Genomic DNA, 25,282 nt, shown 5'->3' on the forward strand with positions numbered 1-25,282 from the left:
CTTCAGTGCCAACCCAGAGGTTTCCTCACACAACTTACTCCCCACCCCCTTTTTTTATTTTAGCACAAGCAAGAAAGCATTAAAGGATGTGAACTTATTTTCACACAACTGCTGGGAAAGCAATGACAGTGATAACCTAAAGCATTACTTGTTTGCTGAGCAGATAAGCTGCTGCAAAAAACACAGCCAGAATATATAATGGTAAAAAAGTGAGGGGTTCAGAATTCTTTTCCTTTGGGGGTACATAGGTTAAATGATTTCAAAATTGTACACAATACCATGGTCTGCACTGTGGTTTCCATCCTATTCATATCAAAAAGGCTACACTGCCATGCTACCAGAAATCCTGTATTTGAGACAGTACTCCTAACAGAGTCCCTAACAGGGAACTCAGACCTAGACACAGCCAGCAGGGAAAAACTGAGAACTTTTCATCGTGCTTCCTAAGCACTCCCCACAGCCACCTCCTCAGAACCAGAATATTCTCTTAAAAAACCCTAAAGAAACAAACAAAACCCCACAAAACAACAACAAAAACAAACCACAAAAACACCATGTAAAAAGCATATAGGCAAGCCAGGAAGTGAATACCATGTACCTTAATCTCATTGATGATCTGGGAGGGAAATGGAGCACAGTGCTGGCAGCCTGGAGTACAGTCCCTTCTCAACTCAGGAGCATCCTCGCCTGGCAAGGGAAATCCTGGGACTTTCAGCATTCTGTTGAAGGTTGCCTTCACTTCCCTTTTGATGAGTGCTACAGAGAACAAATCCTGTCTGCTTCAGTTTTTGTCTCCACTGAAGCAGAGAATCATTTCCAAACACTCTTAGCCTCTCATTCCAAGGGCCACAGCAAATAAGGAAAAAAGTTTACATTTTCAACCCCCTCTCTCTGACCTATATTTTAATGGGCAGAGGCTCATGTGGAGAGGGTGTGCAAACTCACAGCTGTAGAAGGCAGCCACCCATCACTGCCAGGTACCACTGGCAACTCATCTCACTTCCCATAAAAATATTTCCATAGGTTTAACAAACACAGTAGCTAAGCCAGAAGGCAATGCCAAAGTAGCAAGCTGATTCAATGTGATCATACCAGTTCAACCACTGTGCCCATAAAAACCACGTGTCTTCTACCAAAATACATTTTGGTCAGCATCCAAAACACTAAACTCCTGTGGCTGCAAATGGTACTTGGACATTCTTCACCAGGCTTTTGGCACAACCTCTTGAAAAAAATGTGTTTTCAGAGACTCTGAAGAGTTGCCATAGCATTGTTACAGAAAAAAAGGACTACATTTGCCTTCAGCCTGCAGAAAACACACCCAATCCAAGAAGTGTTTGTTTTACAGGAGATTTCAGAAGCGCTCTGTACATGTGAACCATGAGGTGGCTTGAGGCAGCAGTTGTATGTATACACTGGAAGTGCTAAGACAACTTCAGATGACATTTCCACAGCATTTACTCTCACCATCCTACAAGACTAAAAATCACTACCACGGGCCAAGCCCAAAAGATCCCCAAAGAAGTTTCTTAGAGCTAAAAATCATTCCTGTTATTCCTAAACAAGGAGGGACAGAGCAACTGCATGTTTTCCACTAAAAGAAGAACAAACAGGACCAAGTACTTTATAACACTGTCTGTCCCTTGATCTCAGAAAAAAAGAGTACAATGCACAGGTTCAAGGTGAAAAGACTCACCTGCAATGTTGGCAGAGAGCCAGCCACAAGCTCTCTCGGTAGCCAATTCCACTGCAATGTTTTCTGCACTACTTAAAACCTTTACAGGGAGGATAACAAATGATAGAAGATTTACTATCAGCCACAGCACTGCAATCAGTGAAAATTCAGAAGGAAGTCTAAAGGAAAAAAGATTAATTTTGGCATGCAACAATTAAACTGAGCACCACCACCTCTATGGAAACTGCTGGTTTGAGCAATACAACTGACCCGTTTTGATTTTCCAAACCTCATCAACTCTTTGTGGAAGTGGATGCTAAAACAAATGCACTATCATTGCAAGATAAACACAATTTATATAACATTCTAGCCTCATTAGTCAGCTATGAGCTGGAGTATCACTTTACCCAGAATATGCAAGGCAGGTCAGTAGAAGTGACTCTCCTTAGCTGTCTCTCAATCCTCCCATGAGAGCATCAATAGATTCGCTTGACCTGAGCTATTAAGGGATAAGTGAAGCAGCAATGGAAAAATGGTAATGATCTAGACAAAGTCAATGCTCTTAAGAAGTTTTAGGGAAAATACATACTGCTGCAGATGTCTCTTCTGGCAACAACACCCTTACTGCCTCAGGACCTTTTTTTCTGCAAAATCTGCAAGAAAAGGAAGAAAGTGTGCCACAGGATTAGTCTAAGTTCTTGGACAACACTCAGAGGTTCATTATGTAGCAATGCAATTAATCAGATGAGAAGAATAAGCCAAGGAAAGGATAATTACAAGCAATTAAGCTGCAATATCAATTTTCCAAAGACAGGAAATAAAATAGCTGCAGTGGATGTCTGTTTGGAGCTGGATGCAGAGGGACACACAGCACCTTTATTCCTTCTTACAAACACAGTTTTAACTGGCTGGAGGCACAGCAGACACTCACCATAAGAAAAGCAGAGGGTGTGGTTTATAGTTACCAGAACCTGAGCATGACAGGCCAAGCTACATTAGGCTTATAGATTCTGCAGTAAGAAGAGATGGGAAGGCACAAGTTTAATTAACTTTTCCTCCTTACTCTCTGCCTTTGATGAGTGCCTGGGCCCCTTCCTCATATAGATGAGTGCACACCTCTTCAAGCAGCTTGTCATGATTAACATCCTCCTCCTTCACTTTATCTTGCAACATGACTTCAGCCCTCTGAACTAGCTCTGCTACCAATGTTGCCCTGCAACAAAACCAACAACAATCAGGCAGACTGAAATCAATACAAGGAAACAGTGCACACTAACTGTATCCAGCTCTTCTCCCCGTTTTAGGGGAATACTCATCTCAAAGGCAGTAAGTCACTCGGCTAAAAACAAATCAATTGTACTGTATTTAGTAGTGTATCATCCCCTTGTTCTGTATGTATGGAAGAAAACAGCAATGAAGACACCAAAATAATACTAATACTCAAGAGTCCAAAGGCTTTAGGTTTTACTAAAAACTTATTTGGTTACAGGTCTCCTTTCTGGCAGCAATACCCTTGTATGCTCAGTTGATAGTGCTCAGAAGTTCAAAGATGTCAGCAGCAGCCCACTACAACCACCAGTCCTTAGGGGTTGATAACATTTAATGGCTTCAGCAAGCTGGACAACAGAACAGTGCAAACTCTGAGCAAGCTCATGAGCTGGAGGGAAGGGCTGCCACACAGGAGGGCTGTGAAAAGAAGGAAAAATGGGCTGACTGTGCACCTGTACAGGCTGGGGTCTACTGGCTACAGAGCAGCTCTGCAGAAAGGACCTGGGGCTCCCAGAACATAAGGTGAGTTAGGATTGTGCAAAGAAAGCCAACCTTATACTGGGCTGACAATAGCAACAGTGCAGCCAGCAAGTCAAGGGAAGTCACTGCTTCCCTCATCACTGAGAGGCTGCATCTGGAGTACTGTGTCCAGCTTTGGGATCTCAGGACAAGAAAGCCATTGACAATTTGTGTAACTTCAGGAGAAAAGAAAAAAAATTATTAAAATAGCTGGGATGCTGGAGCACACACCTACAAGGGAGAGACAGTTTCACCTAGCCTGGAAAAAGAAAAAGCTGAAGGGAGAAGGAAAAGTTACAGGGAAGACAGAACAAGACTTCCAGGAAGAGCACTGCTAGATTGACAGGAATATGTACAGGCTGGAATGATGGATATTCTGACATGATATAAGGAAATATTTTTCACAAAGCCTGGGAAAATTAAGCATTAGAACATGGTAGAAAGAGGTTGGCTGAATCCTCATCCTTAAGAGATAGAAACTTTTCTAACTGGAAAAGGTGCCAATAAACCTGATCTAATCTGAAAGCTGGGTGCTTTGAGCAGGAGTTTGGATCAAGTGACCTCCAGAGGTCATTTCTGATATGAGATTTTCCTGTCCTTAACAAGAATGTTCTGCACAGGCTACAAAGCCTCAACACTGCACTACATTCACACACAAAGTGCCCCAAAAGTTGTATTCCCCTCCTCTCTATATCCCTTCACAAATTCCCCTCTACAGCAGGAGATGTTGCAGGTCACAGTATTACACAGCCTTGGTGTTCTGCTACACAGCACTTCCCAGGGATGCTTCTTTCCCTCATACACACAAGTCTAAAGGATCAACTCCTTGCCTAATTGTAATGTAAAGTCACAGAACAGGTGACCAGCACTTACTTGATGTGCTTAACACAGTTGGATCCCACCCTCTCTGCCACAAACTCCACTGTTCTCCGTAGGGAAGGAGGCTGGTTGTGGAAGAAGGCCTGTTCCAAATCTACCTGTTCAAGAGAAAGCGCTGCAATTGATTAGAGAGGTAGGAGAAGACAATTTGCCTCCACTAGAACTTCCTGCTACTGTAGCATTCATCATTCCAGTTTTACTCCCTACTCCCTTCTAACGATTTAACCCAAAGGGTTATCAAGGTTTCTGAAGCTACAAAAAACCTGTAGAGGAAATGGGAGAGTTCTGACAGAGTCTAACAGTGAGTCACCAAACAAGGCTCATCTTTGGAAGAACAAGACCTTTTAATTACAGGCTTGTAATCTTGTAGGCTCCTACAGACGTCATTCTTGCAGTGGAAAGCATGACTACAATCTAACTAAAATGAAGTATGAGAAACATGCCAACATTTAATGTTAAAGAAGAGAGAAACATATAAATTAGGCTAGTTATTCCAACTGCAAAAATGTTTACTGAGGTTATCTGGATTTCAGCACCCACACCATATTCTAGCCACATGACTGTAACAGAAAAACGACAGAAAACCTGACTGTTAAACACAATGTTTCCCTGCCATCTAGGTCCATTCTTTCCTTGGCATCAAGAGACCACTGTGTAACCTTACACTTACACAAGCAAATTTCTCCTGCCTCTTTGCCCCTTGTGACTCCCTAATTTCATTACCTGCAGCTTCCGCTGTGTGACAGAAGCCTTGGGTGCTAAGGACTCTGCAGCTGTGGGAGTGATTTTCCTTATAAAACCACCATTTTTTCCTCCACTACCAGCCACAAAAGAGGCAAGCAGTTTACGCAGCTCACCTGTACAAGAAAACACACAAAAGCAATCATCAACCTCATAAGCAAGGAGAAAAAACAAATAAATACCAAAGCTCAAGAAAGAGACTTTCACTTTTCCAGTCCTGCTCCCAGAGCAGATTCTCTCAGCTTCTACAAAAACAGAAGCTTCAGTGAAGCAGAGGGGGCATCCCACACGTGCAACTGGCAAGGCTCTGAAAAGAGGAAGCTTCCAAAAAGCCCCCTAGCACATGGGACTTGTTCAGAAGGGAGCAGGTTATTTTATGCATTCCTTTTTAGTGCAGCAAGCAAGAACCATAAAGTCTACAAGGACAACAAGGCAAGCAGTTCACAAAAAATTCCATGAGTCAGGAGCAAATACTGGAGGAAAAGCTGGACAACCTATTCACCCCTAGAAGCCTTTGTGACACAGGTTTAACACAGTTTTCCCATTAAGTCCCAAGAAGAAGAGCAACATCTCCCCATCTGGTAGACAGATTCCATGAAAAAGCTGTCTCAAACTAAAACCTGACAAAACACCAGGACACAAAAGGATTCTTCCCCTCTGCCTGGCAGCAGAAATATGCTCAAGGATCAAGACATTCCATGCAGTACAAACACCTCTTCCTATACCTAGGATGGAAAAGTAGTGTTGTTATAATGCTTCCTTTACAGCTTGTGAGGGGTGACTTCCCCTGTCCCTCTGGAATCAAGCTCTGTGGATCAACTATCCTGAGTATGTAGCCTCCCTCCCCCAGCTTCACCAGATACTATCCACAGCTGCAGGAGCTCCTGCAATACAGCTTCTTATCAAGGTTCTTGTATACACAACTGAGACCTTAAGTTGTGAGGAGGAGTAAGAAAGGTGATCCAAGGACTCACAGTACCAAACAACAAATAGAAACAACTGGCTGAAAAAAGTAAATCATACTAATATGTAGACAGCAAAAATAAGTGAAATACTCACCAAGATAGGGACAGCAAGTGTAAAGTAACTGCTGATCCACCAAGGGTACAAAGTCCTGGTGAGAAAATGAAGGAAATGCTGAAAGGATACAGCACAAAAGAAGCAGTCTTCAAGTCAGAAATCCCATACATGTGGTCACGGGCAGGTTTCAGGGCTACCTTTCCATTAAAACAATAGCTGGATTCCAAGTACACAGTAAAATTATCAACTTTGCAGCCCAAGTCCAGCCCTGTAATAGAGAATGAGCTGCTCTTCATTTTATTAGTGTAGCTCAGCCTTTGCCCTTATCACTATCAATGCCCAGCTAAAGGCTGGGTTAAAGAAGGGAACTGTGACTGTTGCCACAGCTCATAAGGGAGAAACATTTCCATGGTGGAAAATACATGAGGCCCATCTGCTATGCAGATGTATTGTAGCTGTATGCTATTACACCTCCACAAGTGCCTTCCTCCAGACTCACTGGAACACAATGCCAACGTGGAGAAATGTCACCTCAGTATCAACACAGCACAGGCAGGGCCATGGGAGCAACAGGAATTTCTGATCCCATCCACCAAGGCAATATTTCTTAGTATCCATACTTCTTTTCCATGGAATACTGTATACCTCCTTGCATGTCTAGGAATCACACATGCCATACCCTCACCTCCTTTCCTGCTTGCTCATACCATTTGCAGTTCAGCCACCCTTAATCATGACACTGGAAAACAGGTGATCTCACAAACAGCAACCTTGCTCTTACACTCCCACCTTTCTATTTCTGTTCAGCATTACTTTTGCTTATTTCTGAGAGCTACAGTTCTACCAGCTCACCTTGCAGGAAAACAGCATCTGATCCTCCAGCATAACTTGGCACCTGTTCTGCAAATTATTGCAGCAGGTGAGATGGCTCCTGCCTGACAGAAAACCCAGAGCTGTAACACGGAGCTCACAACCCATAACACAGATGCAATGCAATTGAGGCACTTGGACAAACTGGGCATCACATCCACTGGTCTCCATATGCTCAGTTGCTCATGTGCAGCTGCCCTGAAGCCAAGCTCCTGAAAAAAATCTTACAGCTCCTGAGGAAGTGGCAGGTCCATCTTCACCCACAGATTTAGAGGACATGCTGCTGCACTAACTCACCAAAGCCTGAGCAGATGTCACAGTATCCATCATAAATCTCTCCTGCCTGTCATCAGTAGTAAAAAACAACTCTTCAGGGACTGATGGAACCTGAAACAGAAAACCCAACAGCTGCAATCCATAAGACAGTCAGTAACTTCCACCATTTCTGATAACAGACCCTGCCACCCACAAAAGAGAACCCCTAGCACTAAGGATCCTCTTGCCTTGAGAAGAATTTTCCATAAAATTAAAGAATTATTGTGATCAGAGTAACAAAAGCCACCTTCCTTACCCTCCCCATACAGCATCTTCCACATTTCTAACAGGTTCCTGATAAGTAATTACCTTGCTTCCAACTGGAGGCACAAAAGAATTTTAGAAATTCATCACACACCATCCTTCTATCTAATAAAATCCACAGAAACTCAAGGCTGACAGCTAGCACACCACCTTTGTGACAAAAGCTTCCAGTTCTAACAGGAACCAGCTGCCAATTCTCTTACAAGGCTGAAGATTAGTAAGCACAGAATGTGTTTCAGATGCAATTGCAATTCCTATCAGAAAAAAAAATTGTTGCTTCACACAATTCCACTGAAGGAAAATAATTCTCCACTATAATACAGTTATTCTTTGAGCCCCATACCAATGAAAAAAACCCATGATAAAACAACAAATTACTGCACTGAATTGTTTTAATTAATTTCAATACTATTTTGTGTTGAGTTCTGTGCCCTTCTTTTTCTTCAAAGAGTTACATGCACACAGGAGACACTACCTGAAAAAGCCAACCCAGAACTGCAAGGATCAGCAGTTTGTTCAGGAAACTCATCTCCTTCTCTTCAGAAAGGACCATTAACCTGCCATGCAGCAGAAGCAGCAAGAAAGAATGTCAGTTTTCAGCAGCTCAATTTTCATTAAGGAAAACATTCTCTAACCATTCACTTACCAATTACACTATCTACCACCATGATTCCTTGCATGTCTGCCTAAAGAGAGAGTAAGCTCTACTTTTTGTATGCACCTGCATTACAACATCCTGTCTTAAGTTTACACTAGACAAGCCATTCTCTAGAATGTGCTTCAAATTTTCCTCATGTATCTAAGAAATAAAACTAGAAAATTATTTAGGCATTGGAGACCTCGTAGGTTTAAGGTCAAAATTCAAGCTGCAGCTGGAAGGTCAATCACAGCTGCAGATGTAGAGTGATCAATTGGGATTTAAAGATTTTATTTACTTGATAAAAAATACATATTTGAAACAAGTATTAATCCCCAAGCTGAGGCTGTGTTGTCTTTGCAGCTTTATCTAAGATAAAAAGTATGCATGATTTGCATCACAAAACAAAAAAAATTAAAAAAAAAATCAAACATTGACTGAATAGTTCTTTATAGATATAGCTTCCTAGGCTCTTACCTGTATACCTGCAGCAAGAGACCAAACACTTTCCTGTAATAATCAAGGAAAGGAGCAATATGATCCACAAGGGAGAGGTACTCCACAATCCAAGGAATAGTGAGGATAGAACGTTGATCCCGAAGAGATTGTCTCAGAAGCTTTAATATATCCAGTGCAGGCAGGGTCTTAAAGGACAAGAGAAGTTAAACCAGCGGTTTGAAGTTATCTTTTGATACTTATAGAAAAACTTTTATCTGTATCTTGAATTTTCTTTCTAGGATTTCATCTTCTGTTCTGGTGACTTCTGGCTAACAAAAACACTTATTTGCAGCACATGACCAGAGGTAAAAAGCAAACTATGACTGCAACCAAAGGGGACTTTCAAAAGCAAGGCTAAAAGCCTGACTATGTACAAAGTGGAGTCAAGGTCTAATGCTTCCATTCAGTGATACACTGCTGGGAGATGAGTGCAAAACTAACACAGCCAGTCCTGGTAGCTGGATTTTATGCTATAAATACAAGTTGTCTTAGCTAAGTGAAAGTTTTGGTATGACAGACCCAGATTAGCAGAAATAACAGAAGACTGAACACCTTACCATTGGCACACTGCTCCCACTTTTTGAGGATACACAAATTCTTTTTTCCTTTGTTCCCAACCCCAGAATAAGCAGCAGGGACACAGAAGCATATAACATCATTCCAGGAAGCACTGGCTCACTTTGAAAGTGCATGACCACACACAATCCCTCTTGGGCTAGAAAAAGTGCCTGTCAAGCAAACGCAATGCTCAGTTTCTTACTTGGTTTCTCAGCACCAACGCAGAATCTTGCAAGTCTCTGGTTGGCTGCTCTGCAGTGCGATAGGGCAGGAAAACAAGAAAGCCCAGGAACTTGGCAAGGAGTCGGAGACTCAACAGGGCCACGGTGAAACGCTTCTTTTCATCCTAAAGTGAGGGAAAGCAAGCTGAGTCAATGCTTCCCTACACTGGCAAAGCAAATGCCTATGCTAAACTTCCATCACGCAAAAGGGCCACTTCATCATTGCTTTTAATAAAGATAAGTTTCCAAAATACACATTTGTCAAGCATTTTTAATTGCTTCTGTCTCCACTGCTTCACTTCTTCACAAGAAGGAATTATTTAAGAGCTTTCTAAAAGAAGCAGCTGCTCAATCATAACTTTGCTTTAAGAACTTTGGAGTCAATGAGAGGCAGGGCTGATCTCACATTGTCTCCTTTATAGCACTACCACTCTGCAAGTCTCCACAAACCTTTGGCTGCTACTTGGCTATTAGGTTATAAGCTGTGACACCCCTGATATGTAGACTTGAGTGAAGAAACACCTGTACACCTTTGAACAGGGATGACTACAAATTCAATGTAACTAAAATCTTTCTATATGGAAAAGTAACAAGGAACTTATTGCAATAGGATGCCACAGCTGAACTTGGTTATTTCATTGATCTAACACAGGTTATAACAACATAAAGATGAGGTTTTCACTCTCTCAACTATTGTGCACTCATGACAGTTCTACAAAGCACCCTGAAGCATGCAAGTAAGTGGCAAGGGGCTCAGACAAACAGGCAAATTACAGAGTTATGATAAAACCAAATTAAGAAGCTCTTGTCCTGTAAATACAGTGGTGGAAGCTCCAAGCAAACCACAGTCAAGCCAGTAATTGTCTGACTACTGGAACAGCTCAGAGAAGTTCCTGACAGAAGTGTTTGCACAAAGCAAGCTTACCTGCTCCTCCATATCTGCTTCCCCATCGCTGTGCTCGTGCTCCACCAGAGTAAGGCCATTCAGTTCAAGAATCTTCAGGCACAGACTATCCATCAGGTGCTGATTGAACTGGTAACTTCAGCAAAAGATGGTGATGAGTCAGACTGGGCTGAAAACAGCAGTAAAACCTCAACTAACGCACTGCAAAATTTTAAGCTTGTCTTGTGAGTTGTAACAAGCATCAGCAGACATACAGCATAACAGACTGACAGAAGAGAAAGCAAGAGAGAAGACTTAGGACTGGCTGACCACCTTCATTTCCACTCTTCTTTTGTACTTTTTCAGAGATGCTATGTAACAAATCTCAGCATAAGGATAATAAAATTGATCTGCCAAAGGAGGAATCTATAAAACAACTGAATTTAAGATCAAAATCTCCCATAGATGACAGTTCCCCCATGCTGTGAATTGTGAAAAGCTCATTAAACAAAACCCTTAATCTGGCCTCATCCTGTACACCTTGGCTTCATGCCCTATCACACAAGAAGCATTTATCCAGTCCAATGTCCTTGCTAGGTAGCACTGGGAAATGCTGACAGCTCCAAGAAAATACTGTGGGATTATAGAAGAAAAATCATTACCATATAATCTAGTCCCAGTTTTTCCGGATAACTCCCTGCTGCATGAGAAATATGCTGGTGCTTCCACTGCCCACACATTTCACAGAGGGAACAGCAAGCACAGGCTGCTCACCTTCCAGCACTGAGGATGAAGTCCCTGAAGAATTGTTGGCACCCTGGGAATGAAGGGGGTGGACAAGGCCCTCTGATGCTCTGAGGAACAACAAATCTTTCCTGCAGCCTCTTCAGACGGCTCAGATTATCAGAACCCAGCATATTAAGGACATCCTGGTCTGGAGTGTCTCCCCAGCTTGCACCACCACTGAGAGGACCTTTGCACATCTTTAGGGGACAGAAAGAGTAGCAAGGTGGAATATTTGTAACAAGGCATCATTTCACTTCATCTCTCACCCAGCATATTATCCCTTCCTCTCAAGACTGATTATGGAGTAATCCAAGCATAATCTTTCCTGGTGCCCACATACGGAGCAACTCTTCCCCATGCCAAAACATGCTACCCACCTTGGCCATAAATAGCCTAGAGGTCTTGTGAGAGATGGAATTCCATCCCTACACATCTAACTAGGGCATATCTAGCAGGCTAAGTGTGAATGTGTGGAGAGAATACCTATCACTCTCATGATCTTCATGAACCACTCAGTAGGCTCTTTAGCTCAGTCTCTAAGGCTGAGTGATGCTGCACTACACATTCCCAGAGCGGATTTTCCTGGAACTTCCAGAGAGTTAAATAAAATTTAAAAATTAATACCCCACTGCCTCAAACACACATATACAACTCAAGACCCAGAAAATTACAGAACTGCAGAACTGTTTAGAAGGGGCCCCTTGGATCATCTAATTCAACCCTCTTGTTCGGTCAGGTCAGCCTCCTGACCTGTTAGTGAACACTGCTGAGAAAAATCTTGCCCTCTCTTCTTCATTCCCTCTCAGCAGGTATTTATTACAGTGCTAAGACAACCTGGAACCTTCTCTTCTCCATGCTGAATACCCTCAGCTGTCAGCTTCTTCCAGGACAAAGAATGATTGGTGCCCTAATAATTTACATGGCCCTGAGCTGGACTTGCTCTTGTAAGTCTGTATGTCTTTCCTTGAGCTGGTGAGCCCAAGACTGGACACAGCACTTCAGACATAACCTAGCAAATGCTGAGCAACAGGAAAAGTTGACTGAATATCCCTACATTTAAGTCATGGTAGTTTTAATGAGAGAGATCATAATAAAAAGCAACAATTAAGAGTGTCTATCAAGTGAGCAAGTACTTGGTCCGTTTATTCTAAATGGAGCTTCCTCACCTTCTCAAGGGAGCACCTTGCTACACTTCTCTACCTTTAAACTATCAGACCTTGACACAAGTTCTCAGTCTCGGTTCATTTCTGCAAGAGTATCATAATACACACAAGATTCTGCAAATCACTTTCCAGACAGACACCTTGGATCCATTGAAGACACTCAGCTATCAGTTTAGATCTTTGGCTGCCCTTGTGAAATCCTGCATTCTTCATTAAGAAGACACAGATATGAAGGAGAAATACAGTACCTAGGACTAATTAAATCCCATTGATGCAACAAACTTAATCTTACCTGTTTCCCACAATTTCCACAAACACACCCATACAATCAGACAGGACACTGATGCAAACTCAGACTTGACACTAGAAGAATTTACAACATTCCAATAGCTTGCATGCAACTTGCTGGCAATGAGTGTGGGATTCAAGGTGAGGTTTTGTGGCTGTTTTGCCCTCCAAAAGGTGCCCACCAATAAGCCAGGCTTGAAATTGGCCAGTACCACCCCCCCTCTAAACTACAACAGCAATACTGTACCAAAACCAGCCTGTTGAGTGTTACACAGAACCACCTGAGATTTTTTGCACTCATGCTGCTAACAAACATAATTGGGAACCTCTGCATTTAACAAATGTCAAAATTCATCCCTAAAATCTCTAGAAACTATAACTGTACTAAAATTAGAAGGTCAAAGTAAATAGCCATGAAGAATGAATGCTTACAGCTCATGATATTCTCAGTGTGCCTTATTCCTGATCTATAGAGACTTCATTGGTAATTTAGCACTGATTACTTCTGAAGAAGGAAAGAAATTCCCATCCTGAAAACTTGTTTCTTCCCCAAAAAAGTTCCAGTAGGAAAATATCAAAGAAGCTTACAAGACACAGCTTGCTTTCTCAGGCCCAGGAAGGATCAAATCAGCTTTGATGTATACAATCATTAAAAAACCCAAGTCATTTACCTGGATAAGCTGTTTCTGAAAGAGCCTGGCAAAATGGCTGTGGTTGCAGGTTGCAGATAGGTGAGCCATCATGGCCCTGTGAAGGAAAACATTATAAAATTCTGACTGGAACTTCGTGGTACAAAAAAGTGTTCTAACCTTAAACTATACCAAAAACATTAAAAAAAAAGCTTTTAAGAACACAGTCTCCAAAGGCCATTGAAAAAAAGCAGTATCTTTATAACCCAGTTTTCCCATCACTGAGCCCCACCTGCAGCTGACATGGGAACAAAAATTCTCCCTGAGCACCTGCAGAGTAAACACAGCTCTAGAGATAAAAAGAATCTCTTCCTTTCCTTCAATAATGCTGTTTTTTAGAAAAAAGAATAAACTCATCCAGCTCCCACTCTTCCTTGCTCAGAACACTAAGTTGGGAGTTAACACATATGGAAGTAAGGAAACAGAAATGGTGCTACTTCTGATGCCCCAAAATTTCTCAGTTTAAGCCTCAGCTTTGTTTTGCTCTTGTGGTGAAAAGCCACCTACATACATGTAACTTGAGTAGGCTGGTGGTTGAGACTAACACAGAAACCCACAAGGCAACTGCTTTCAAGGCTATAATAGTGTCTTTATATATACTGCATTTGGATAAAGCAATAAATGAACAAAACTGTCTGCTTTCCACAGAAAGAGACACAGTTGTCTTGTTTTCAGAGCAAATGCCCTAGGCCCCCTGAAATAATTAGAAAAGCTAACAGCTTCTGCACACATTGTTTGTTCTTATATTCACCTCTCCTCGCTTAAGAGGAGTTAGACATGGGAAGCACGACATGCACACACAAATGTACACAATAACAATGTTCAGACAACAATACCCTGGTTTTGACAGTAGCTCCTTCTGTGATTTTGAAAGGGAAGAAGCAACATCAAGACTGATCAAATTGGGCCCTTCCCACATATGGCTTGTTTCTTTAGGATAACTGTTGATACTTTTAAATTCAGAAGCAAGAGTACATGGGCAGTCTCCTCCAAGCAGCACACAGCCCCCTACAGATTAGTGCACAGGACCAGGCAGAACATGGAACTAAGGATGCCAAGTGCAGTATGATTCAGCAGCAGACCAGATACATTAAAGAACTAGCTGAAACTGCATAAGACTCCTACCTGATCTTGCTGCCCAGAACTCTTTCAAAGTCCCAGCCAGTTTTCTCATGGTTATCCTCCCATTCACGCAGAAGTTCATAAAATATATCCCTGTGAATCAAGATATTTAAGGGAATGAATTCTCACTCTTCAAAATTTGAAGCAACAACTGAACATTAATTGCTCCAAAGCTCCCCAGCAAGAATCTACCTCAGATTAGATAACTCCAGCCTCCAAGCATTCAGATACCTTTGAAAAACTCATAAATGTTAGCAGTACTTCAGTGAGTTTCCATTTTCCATGTCTTTGACAGCAAGTGCTTAAGCTTGTTATGCCCAATCTATGATGGAATGACCAAAGCAGCCATTACCAGACAGACATAGTGAAGACTGAGAGGCAGGAAAGAATAAGCCACATGAAGTAATACCTATGAGAAAAAGAAAAGGACCAAGACAACTCATCATTCTGCCCTCACCCTGTTGCTGCAAGCACGGAGGGAGGCGGCAGGAAGAATAAAAGCATACCAGATTTATATGCAGAAGCAATCCAGTAGGCTGACACACTGTACTGGCATTATCAGAAGTCTCAATAACTCCTGAAGAATTAGGCTGTTCTTCTCTAAAGACATTAACCATTTAGCTCCTGCAGTCAATATGGACAAAGACTTTTTTCGTTTAATTAGAGCAAAAAGTTCAAGATTTATTTCTACAGCACGTAGCATACACAAGACATTCTTAATATCCTTTGTTCACAATCATGCAAAGCTTATACACTGTGAGCATCCAGGAAAAGTAGAATAAACTTACCTTTGTTTCTTAAATATGTGAAATGCTCTGTCACTGGGAAAGTTAGAGCGATTATCAGTTTCTGGCTGAAAAGAAACAGACTGTACAGAGCATGGCAGCAGGAGAGACACCTGTTAAAATATAAAGGCAGACATTAAGTTAATGGAAGTCTCTAAACAATCTGAGACCCAGAAAAAAGCAGGGAAAAGGCATGATGAGGAAAGAAATATCACTAGCTGAGTTGCTCAGACACACTACTTCCCATTTGCTGACCACTAGCAAACACCAACAGTTTCACAATATACATTAGGGGACAGAGGCAGGGTCACTCAACATTAGGAGAAAAAGGTATCTGGTCTCCTTACATCTCTGCTGAACAGATTGCAACCAGTAGTGATACAGTGTGGAAAGACCCACAAACAGTTGAGGTATACCTTCAATATAGGGCTTGAGAAAATTCAGGATCCTGGCTAGCAGTTTCTGTCAGTTTACTCTTTCTCCAATTAAAAAGCCTGTTCTTCAAGTAACAAGACCTTTATTTAAAAGTTTTAAGCTCAGCTACTGACATGTCCCAGTCTCAGTACACTGCCCTTTCTTTGCCAAGTGTAACTGGGATGAAATGAGATACGAAATATATTTCTACCATCCAATTCCTACCAAGCAAATTGGTTCCCCAACCCAGCTGATCACACAAGGGAACCATTTTTCCCTGTCTGGACTGTCTTCTGTGAAATATTGCTTGCCTAAAAGGAGTCCATATCTATCAAAGTAATCCACATCTTCGAAAATACCTTCTGATATTGCACCAAACTAATCATTCTCCTGGGATCCATGTTTATTAGGTGAGAATTCCAAAAGCAAAACTTGACCCTATCAAAGTCACTGGCTGAGGTAAGAGCCTGGAGCACAATGCAAGGCTGGCCAGCAGTGATTCACAGCTGACACTCACTGAGCCCAGCAACTCACTCACTCACCCACTGATAAGGAAAAAAGTAGCTTTTAGACAGTTTCTAAAGACAACACAACAAGATGAAGTAGAAGGAATGAGATTTAACATCAAAGCCATTGCAAACGAAAGAACAACACAAAGGCTTGAAGCAATGTCACTCGGGGTCTGCCAATTTTTACCTTGGCTGTGCTGCTTTCGTAAGCCTGTCTGAGCCTCTTGTGCAAGGTGGGAGAAAACGATGCAATCCGTTCATTTTCGGCCAAAAGCTTCAGCATCCCCTTTTCTAAATGGGAAATAATTCTGCCAAGATAATGGGGATAAAACTCAGAGAGACAGACAGACATAAACAACACCTGATCTGTTCTAAGGAAATGCTTATGCTTACGTTTTATGATGCTGCCACTAAACCACATGCACCCAGCAGGAAATCCTACCAGTATCTGTATTTGTTATCATTCTCATCTCTTGACTTTCCTTTTCTTGCACAATTACAACAAAGTTCAGTGGACAGATCTGTACAAGGAAACCCCCAGACATCCAAATCCAGGTCGAGTTGTACATTTTGAAGAAAAATTCACAACTCTGTGCCTGTAACTGGTAAAGTTCTAAAACCCAAGCACACTTGGGTTGTCACACACAAATGCAGATGCAAAATGCAGAAGCAGATGAAAAAAGAATTTAACTCACTCATATTGATAATCCAAGACTCGAACAGCAAAATAAACACAGTTGTGCACACTTTCAAAATGCTGTCTCCCTGTAACATCTAAGGGAGGAAAAGAAACATGAGACACCAGTACCTTTTACCATTTATAAACTAAAGGACCAACAATTAGTTTTTAAGGAAAGTAGGAACTGACATACTCAAAAATAATCTTCCATATCCCTATTCAATTTTCAGAAGTTTCCATTCCCTAGCCTTCCTCCACTAAAGGCAATTGAATTATTTAATGCTGTATGAGTATTTTCTTTCTCAATGTTCTGAACAACAGTAAGCAGCTACAGGACAGGAAAAGTAGAGCAACTACAATCAATCATAAAATTATGTTCCCAGAGCTGAAGATTTCATGTTCCTAATCTCAGCCCTAAGAACCAATGAGTAGCAAAACAAAGGTCAATCAAATTGAGGCATGTGGGGTGGAGGAGGGTGTGGTGAGTCTCATCCTAAAGCCACTCTTTTGGTTTTAATATCCATATCAAAGTACTAATTGTGCATTGGGCTTAAGGCTCAATTTGCCAAAAAACAAATGCAACAATATGGTTGGATCCTGTGCTCTCAGATCCAAACCTGAAGCTTAATAAACACATAGTTTATGAGTCAACAGCCCATTTGAGTTGCCAGATCAGTGGAGAAGCAACTCGAGCACATCTGTTCTCTCTAAAAGTCAGTGTTAGGAAGTAGCTAAACAAATCTCACACAATAGCAGAAAATTTCATAGTTTCAAGATTTTTTCATAGATTCAAACAGTTTCTAACAACCCCACTCTATCATACTGTGGAAGCACTTCCCACACATGCATGACTTTTGTCAGCATCTCAGATGAGTCCCACAGTGGTAATAAGGCATTTTTATGTAATTTAAGAATAACTGTCTAAGCTACTCTATAACACCTTCTCATTCTATGGAAGGAACATTCTTTCCCTTCATTACTACTACTTACCTCTATTTATTTCACTGATTTCAGGGTCACTATCCCCATCTTCTGCAGTAGAAGTGCCTTTAGATGTCAACAGTTGCAGAACAAAAAACAGTTCCAGAAAAATATTTGGTACCAGGTTTTCTGGGAGAGAGTAATTGAGATGTTAAAGGTGGATTATTCAATACTGTTCTGCTTTAATACACAAAGGAAAAAAGATAGATTCCTGTTCTGTGGTAGTCAGCAAAGAACTCTCTCCCCACAATACAATCACAGTGTAGATCAGCATAGGAAATATGTGTTAGGGAATAGCCTGGTTTCAGATGGGACATACAACTTCAGTCTACTGCAGAGTACTGCATCAGGCTCACCTCCTTCCCTAAACTTCTACCAAGTATTCATTTATTTTAATAACTGTGTTGGCTTAGTTTATTTTTCCAGATGTCACTTGTTTGTACACTACAACTACCCCACAGCTTCCACTTCCCACTATCTCTCTCTCACAACACACACAGAAGTTCAAAGCTCAAAGAAAGGTCAGTCTCACATCTTCTGTGTCCTCACCTGTTATACATGATGAATAGAGCTGTGCCAGACACTCCAACTGTTTCTTGCAGGAAACCTTAGCAGGATTTGCACAGGTCACCAGATGGCTTTCAGCAGGAAGGCTGGCACTGCGAGTGTAGCTAGGCTTAGTTGGAGTACCAGGATCGAAAGATATCCCTGCAGGAGAAGATGCCTGGTGCAGCAATTTGCATCTGAAATTCAAGAGCAGCAACATAACCATGTGAGTGAGGATGATCAGCAGCAGCCATGCAACCAGAAGAGGTCTTTTCTTCCTCTAGAAGAAGGAGGTAGCATGAAGGAAATCCTGCAATAACTCAGCCATGTCATTTACACTGACTAAAGCAGCTTTTAGCATGACAGTAACTTAAGTCATCTTTCTCTTACGGAGAATAGATCTTGGGGTTAGCAACCAAAAGACTCTAAACAATCCCATTCAAAGTCCAACTCTGTTAAAATAATGTAGTACTTTGAGCAAATTAACCAACTATCCTATGTTACTGCTTCTCTCATCTGAACTAATATTTGTTAAGGACAGGGAATCTGTCCTTAGAGACCAGCTCCTAAAAATCTTTGCACATGTGATTTCTGACAGTCAGACATTTTTAAAAACCTATGAAAATAAAGTTTCACATCCATACCTTTGTATGTAAGGTAATGACACTCTGAGAAGACCCAATACCCTTAAGTGGAACAGTGCAACAGCTAATGAAATCCCATTCTGGCAGCTTAAACAACAGAAAGAACAACCTACTTTGACTGCTGGATTCTAAATCAACAATGATCACTCAGTTAAATATGCAGACATTGTACAAAAATATATCTAGAGAGGTCATCCAAAAAGCAGCACCGAGTAGCATACGTAAGAGACATGAGATAAAGGACACAAGCCGGTAACAGCAATATCAAATGACTGTCAAAGATTCCATGGAACATTTGCACTTGGAACTTCACACCACATCTTAACACACCACCTCAAAAGTGAAATCTTTAATTCACTTTAAGGTCTCTGGGGAAGTCAGAAACATTTTTACCTGCAGCAAAGAACCTTTTCTATTGGCCTTTTTGTAGTGGGACTGCTGTGATGAAGAACAGTTGGTCCCAAAATGGAAGTAGAAAGATTACTACTTCCTTGCAATGAACATAATCAACCAACTGAAGAAAATTATTCGTTAAGTACTTTGTGATCCCACCCAAGGGATGAGCCCACTGTTAAGTACTTTGTGACCTAACCCAAGGCAAGGCTCCAACAATGCAGTTAGACTCTGCTTCACTTCTGCCTGTGTTGTCATCTGCCTCAGGATGAAATCCACCTTTTGCCCTTGCTCAAAGGGACCCAGCTGGCTGAAGGCCGCCTTACTTCTGTACTTCACCACCACTACTGAGGACACAACAGCAACTCCCAGCTTTCAAGTATGATGGGTCAGATGAGAATATCACTTCATGGGCAAGACCTAGCCCAGCACATACTGCTAGTTCACCTACTTCAGTTGATACACATTACTGGGACATTTCAGGTAGAATTCAGACTGGAATAGACTCAAGTGCAGAGTGGCAGGTTTGAATCCGGAGCAATTCTGCTGCAGGTTCAGTACAAGCAGCAATTCATTAGACAATGCTGGATGTGTTTCAGCCAGTTCTGGTGCCACTGAAGTGAACAGCAAAACTTAGCAGGAAAAGAATTACACCCATGTGCTCTGAGGAGTTTCCCCAAGAACAAAACCTACAAAGAACAGCAACAGTTCTGTCAGCAATTATAAACCATAAACAATAGAGCAAACTACTGCACTTCAAGTTTCTTTCTAAGTATCAATCTTCACAGACTAACTGCTAACATTCTACAAGCAATGAAAAATCACATACTAACCAAACAGCAGAGACAAAATTAGAAGGTAGAATTCACCTCATCTGACAGCAATTTTCAACAGATAACTGCAGTAGTAATCTTTAAAACAGGATCTCAAGTGCCTGTGTCCTGTTTTCTGACTGCAAGCTTCTGTTAGTCTACCTACCCTGCAAAACCATTAACACTTTCCACACATTTTCATCACTAACTCATTTTCTCCGAACCAATGTGTCTTGGTGCAATCTTCAAACACAATCTAATTATACACAATTGTTTCACCTGTGGAATCTAAGGAAAAACGCACAGGAGATAGCCACACATACGAGTCCATGAAGAGGAAATCTCATAAAAGCAGTGAGGACTGACTAGACTTTAGAAGTGAGGATCATTGTTCCAGACTCAGCACACCTCTAAAATGACTAACATGAGCTAGGTGCACTAATTTCCTTGTCTGATACCACAGACACACTTGGCTTTAGGCAAATAACTGTTTAAGGTCACCAATATCTGTTTTGGATATTCTGTCATTTTCACTATGTCCTGGCCATGCCCTTTCCTGGCTACTGCAAAAATGAACCCTGTCCTGGCTGGAGCCAGAGCACAAGCGAATTAAGAATCACCCCCCTGCTCAGACTGTACCGTTCTTTCTTCAACATCTCCCTCTCCTCTTGAAGGCTGTTGCTTATCACAGATGAGAGGTTTCCCTCCTGGGCAGCAGTGAAGGCCTCAAGGCTTGACCCAGCTGACCAGCGAGCAGCTGGAGACCGGCTGACGGGCGTGGAAGTGAAACAGGTCTTTGGTTTTGAGAGGGGCCGCTCGGCACTCACAGGAGTTGGGTTGATTCGCCTTGATGGTTTGCTTTTGCTGAAAAAAAGAGAAGCAATTCCATTAAAATCAAGCTAAACAACAACAAAAAACTTAGGTCTCAAGACAGGTATGCAATCAACTCTCCAAGAGGAACCTAATGCTAAAACAAAATGGATATCAAGTTGGGATATTGAATTTCTAAACTGTACCTACAGTTATCAATTCTATTCTGTCACTGAAAAAAATGTAATGGAGCTATAGCCTGCCAAAAACAGCCTGCTAAACCTGTAGCAAAATTTACTATCAAATATCAAGCCATCTAACAGATAATACAGTGCCACACAACCCTTCCAAATGTTTCTAATTTGAAAGGACAGGATTTGGCATTTTAGTAAGAAACTGCTGGTGAATTCGTTTCTAACGTGACCAGGAGAAAAACAAAACTAAAATCAATCAAGTTGCCATTGTCTATCAGTTAGAGCCCAGGTTTCCAAGTTACATTGTAAGTTCAGGAAAAGCCATCCTTCCTATACAAAATACTTAGATCTGTCCTTGGTAAAGTAGCAAAAAACGCAAAAAAATGGAAATGGATACAGAAACAAAGCGTCAAGGAAATGCTGGTGGCTACATATTGACTGCTAAGGTGTTCTCAAAATCCCTGTAACATTGATATCCAAAGACTGGTGACCTCTTTCCTCCTCCTTTTTCCTAGTTGAGCATTAATGCAATTGAAGAAAGGAGACTTGCTGTCTGTGCTGGAAACACACCTTATCTCTTGGCCAAAACCTCATCTAGAGGATCACCCACACCCAGCATCTGGATTTGCTGTACAGACTCACACATCTAATAATCTTTAGCTGTAATTTCCCATGTCCAGCTATAAAGTCCCACCTTCAAAGGCCACTGACTGACATACAGAGCAAACAGGCTGACAGAAAGGCTTTATATTTGGTAATGAGGATTTTAAGGAATAAAAGAGAAAGACTAAAGGACTGAGGCAACCACAGCACAAACAGCTGCCCAGAAGCTTAGCCAAAGTCACCAAGGAGACCAGGGCTTGCTGCAGACCTAGAAGAACACAGCCTGCTATTTTGTCCATAATTACACAGCACAAAGAAGCTGCACACTAACATCTGCTACACAGAAGGTCAATCCAAAAGCTTTTCTGCTAGCATCAGTAAAGCTGAAGAGTATTCCAGGACTGCTCTTCCTTACCATTAAATGAGAAAGGGGAAGAGCCCAGATAACGCTGACTTGTTAGAACATGCAAGGACAAAGGTGCTCAGCTTTGTATCAGCTGGGCTGTGCACTGGCAAGCTGCAGGCAGCATCACAAGCGAGAGGCTAAAGAGGTGTCCTGGGTGAGTCCATGGAGGGGAAACCTCACTCCCTGTCAAGGCAATATTCCCCGCCCTACATGGTGACCAGAACAAAGCGGTTCTGACCACGTTGCCCAGGTATTGTGCATTACAGCCTCTTCTGCATCTGGGCACGCACAACCGCTGGTCAAGGAGCTGCAACCTGCAGCACAGTCCCAGTGAGACAGCGAGGCACACTTGCTCTTACTTTGTCCAGCCAGAGGCAGCACCCATGGGCGGAAACTCCTCCAAGTTGTTAAGGTTGAGCTGGCTGGGCGGGGATCTGGCAGGAACAAGAGGCACTTCACTCCGCTTCCTTCTCCCTCCGCTCCACGATCCACTGTCACTCTTTCCATCCTCCTCTTCAGCAAGGGAGCGCCCCAGGTCACGAGCTACCTGCCGGCCAGAGGCACCCACCGAGCTGCTGCCTTTCCTCCGGCCGCGTCTCACGGGCAGGGCTTCGGGCGTGGCCAGGAAGCTCCCCAGGCTGGCCTTCTGAGAGGAGCGCTTCTCACCCTGGTGGAGCACAGGGCTGTGCCCAAAGCTCGGGCTGCTGCTGGAGACCACGCTGGGGAAATCACCACAAGGGCTAGACAGGTTCGAGCCAGAAAAGGAAGAGGAACCACTGGATGCTGCAGCAGGAGAAAAGCTGGTATCTGTGGTGCAGGTGGTCACTGAAGTCCTTGGAGAAAAGAGCTGCACTCGGCTGCTGGTTGCATGGCCTGCCCTCCTTTCTGACCCTGTCCTTTGGCTCCCATGGGCCTTGGAATTAGGAGTTTTAGCAGGAGTAGGGGGTCCATTAGTCAGGATCTGGCTGGTCTGCTCCCTTAAAAAATTTAGCAGAAAAGGCACAAAATCTTTCTGAAGCAAGCTAAGAGATACCAGCTTGTCATGGACGTGGTTCTCCTGCGAGAAAAGTAGACAAAAAGTTAATATAAAGATGCTACCTGTTTCTTTCTGTCCAAGTACCCAGATATATTTAAGCAGTAACTATGGGACTTCAATATACTATAAAAATCAACATGACTTGTCAAAGTAGGTCACTGAAATTCAAGCAACCATAGTGCTGGTCACAGACCTGAAAATCAGCCTACATATAAGCCATTTTGGCACAAGTTTTCAGATGGAGTCATTCACCTTGGTCTCTGACCGGAAAATAGTGTAACTGTTCCATGGAAACATGGAATACTCACTGAAGCTATGGCCAGGAAGGACTCGGAGCAAGTGACACCCCCGAGTTCAATATTTTGAAACCATCAGTACTGAAAGCATCTAATTCTAGCAGAAAAATCTAAAATCTGCAAGGTCTCTGTGCCCTATTTTTCTGTGAATGCCACCTGCTCCCACAGAGGGGTGCTATAACAACAACCGGTGAAGTACTTGGAGTCCTACAGCGCCAAATACAAGACCAAAGCTGTTCTTCTATTTCAATTAAATTATTTTGCTTGAGACCTCACACAGGTCTAAACAGAGACTGTGCAACTTTAGGGTACACGAAGTTTATACCTGAGAAACTTAAACAAAAGCCCCACCACTGACTCAACACATTTGAAATCTAAACAGGTGGTGGTGATCTTACACGGGTAAATCTAGACAAAAACAACTTCACGGTATATGCAGAGTTTGAAGTTTTGTACCCTGAGTAAAAATTCTTTTGTTCCTAACACTGCACCAGGTTTCTGTTTCCTCTCAATGGGATTCAGCAACATTTGCAACAATATTCGTTTTCAAAGGCAGCAACTTTTTCCTTACTGATACTGAAAGCATGGCACACGTACTCCAGTTAAGTTATATTCACAACTCTACTAGATGAAAAGTCCAAAAATCAAACACTATTTCTGAAGGTGGTTTCTGCCTGAAAGAATGCAGTGAAAGCATGCCTAGACTCACACAATCCTCAACACTTAAACTAAAACTCATATTTGAAAACATGAGACCAATTCAGCTCCTTGGAGAAGCGTGAGATTCTGACACAGCCCGGATTGACAAAGCCAAGCAGCCAACAGTCAGTGAAAAAGCACAGGTCAGAATACAAACCCCATGAAGTGTCAGAAGACCATCTCCAACCCAAAACTGCCATGAGAGCTAGAGCAAGGCAAAGCCTAGCATTTCCTTCCCCTGGAATTAGCACAAGAGCACAAAGATGATTACAGTCTATGCTATGCATAAGGTTGGGTAGTTTCTCCAACTTGTCAGAGCACAACCTGTTGTCACTCATCTTTCTCTGTCCAAGTTAACCAAGGTTTGGTTCCTCCATAACTGATAACAGCAACCTGTCAACAGCTGCCAGCTGCAAACCTCCCACTTGCTTTCTCATGCTGCTCCCATGCACTGCTCCCAACAGCAAAAGGCAGCAAGAAATTCCCTTGCAAGGGCTAACTTTTTGACCTCCACACCCCTCACCCACATAGCACTAACTTAGCTGGCAGGATCTCAAACTTGATAATGTCCACAGGTCTGCTTCTGCAAGTCACAGCTGAAGAAATACCACACAGCATAAAAGTGCTGGTCCATTCTTCCCACACGTTCAAGACGATAGCAGTACCCTAACTAACTAACTAACTCATGTGGGTGATACCAGTAAGCTTTAATACTAGGTAACACAACGCAAAGGGCTCAGGTAGAAAATGCCTTAAATACCAACTGTTTCTCTGTGTTATTCTCTGTGTGAAATATAAGCACTCCTATTCTATCTACACTTACAAATGCTTTTACTTCCACAGGAACACAAACCGTTCGTTACAAAACCCAGCCAACGAGCACTCTCTCCCAGCCCGCAAAGATCCTCCCCAAGCGGGACGAGCATCCAGCCGGCAGGCGCGCTGGCGCCAGCACAGAGCCACGGCCAAGCCCCGGGCGCTGACAGCCTCGTCCTCCTCTCACCGCTACCTTCCCCTACAGCGACGCGGGGAGCGTCACCCCCGGTGTCACCGCGTTCCCTCCGGACACCAGCTGCGC

General features: G+C 42.5%; 1 protein-coding gene across 1 annotated transcript in view; it reads right to left on the reverse strand.

Moving 5' to 3' along the window:
* The window catches only part of CDAN1 (codanin 1), a 31,526-nt gene that overhangs the window by 5,622 nt on the left and 622 nt on the right, over window positions 1-25,282 (reverse strand). Inside the window, exons 2-23 of the mRNA XM_033515348.1 lie at window positions 22,533-23,230; window positions 20,800-21,024; window positions 18,315-18,508; window positions 17,775-17,894; window positions 16,801-16,879; window positions 16,293-16,413; window positions 15,186-15,295; window positions 14,401-14,490; window positions 13,258-13,333; window positions 11,124-11,332; window positions 10,392-10,506; window positions 9,448-9,591; window positions 8,667-8,833; window positions 8,028-8,109; window positions 7,271-7,360; window positions 6,143-6,197; window positions 5,066-5,199; window positions 4,337-4,440; window positions 2,739-2,888; window positions 2,265-2,328; window positions 1,697-1,775; window positions 599-756 (exon numbers count right to left, since the gene is read on the reverse strand). Coding sequence (XP_033371239.1) covers window positions 599-756; window positions 1,697-1,775; window positions 2,265-2,328; window positions 2,739-2,888; window positions 4,337-4,440; window positions 5,066-5,199; window positions 6,143-6,197; window positions 7,271-7,360; window positions 8,028-8,109; window positions 8,667-8,833; window positions 9,448-9,591; window positions 10,392-10,506; window positions 11,124-11,332; window positions 13,258-13,333; window positions 14,401-14,490; window positions 15,186-15,295; window positions 16,293-16,413; window positions 16,801-16,879; window positions 17,775-17,894; window positions 18,315-18,508; window positions 20,800-21,024; window positions 22,533-23,230 — 3,264 coding nt within the window. The remainder of the gene's footprint in view (window positions 1-598; window positions 757-1,696; window positions 1,776-2,264; window positions 2,329-2,738; window positions 2,889-4,336; window positions 4,441-5,065; window positions 5,200-6,142; window positions 6,198-7,270; window positions 7,361-8,027; window positions 8,110-8,666; window positions 8,834-9,447; window positions 9,592-10,391; window positions 10,507-11,123; window positions 11,333-13,257; window positions 13,334-14,400; window positions 14,491-15,185; window positions 15,296-16,292; window positions 16,414-16,800; window positions 16,880-17,774; window positions 17,895-18,314; window positions 18,509-20,799; window positions 21,025-22,532; window positions 23,231-25,282) is intronic.

Source organism: Parus major, chromosome 5 (assembly GCF_001522545.3).
Source record: "Parus major isolate Abel chromosome 5, Parus_major1.1, whole genome shotgun sequence".
Taxonomy (NCBI): Eukaryota; Metazoa; Chordata; class Aves; order Passeriformes; family Paridae; genus Parus; species Parus major.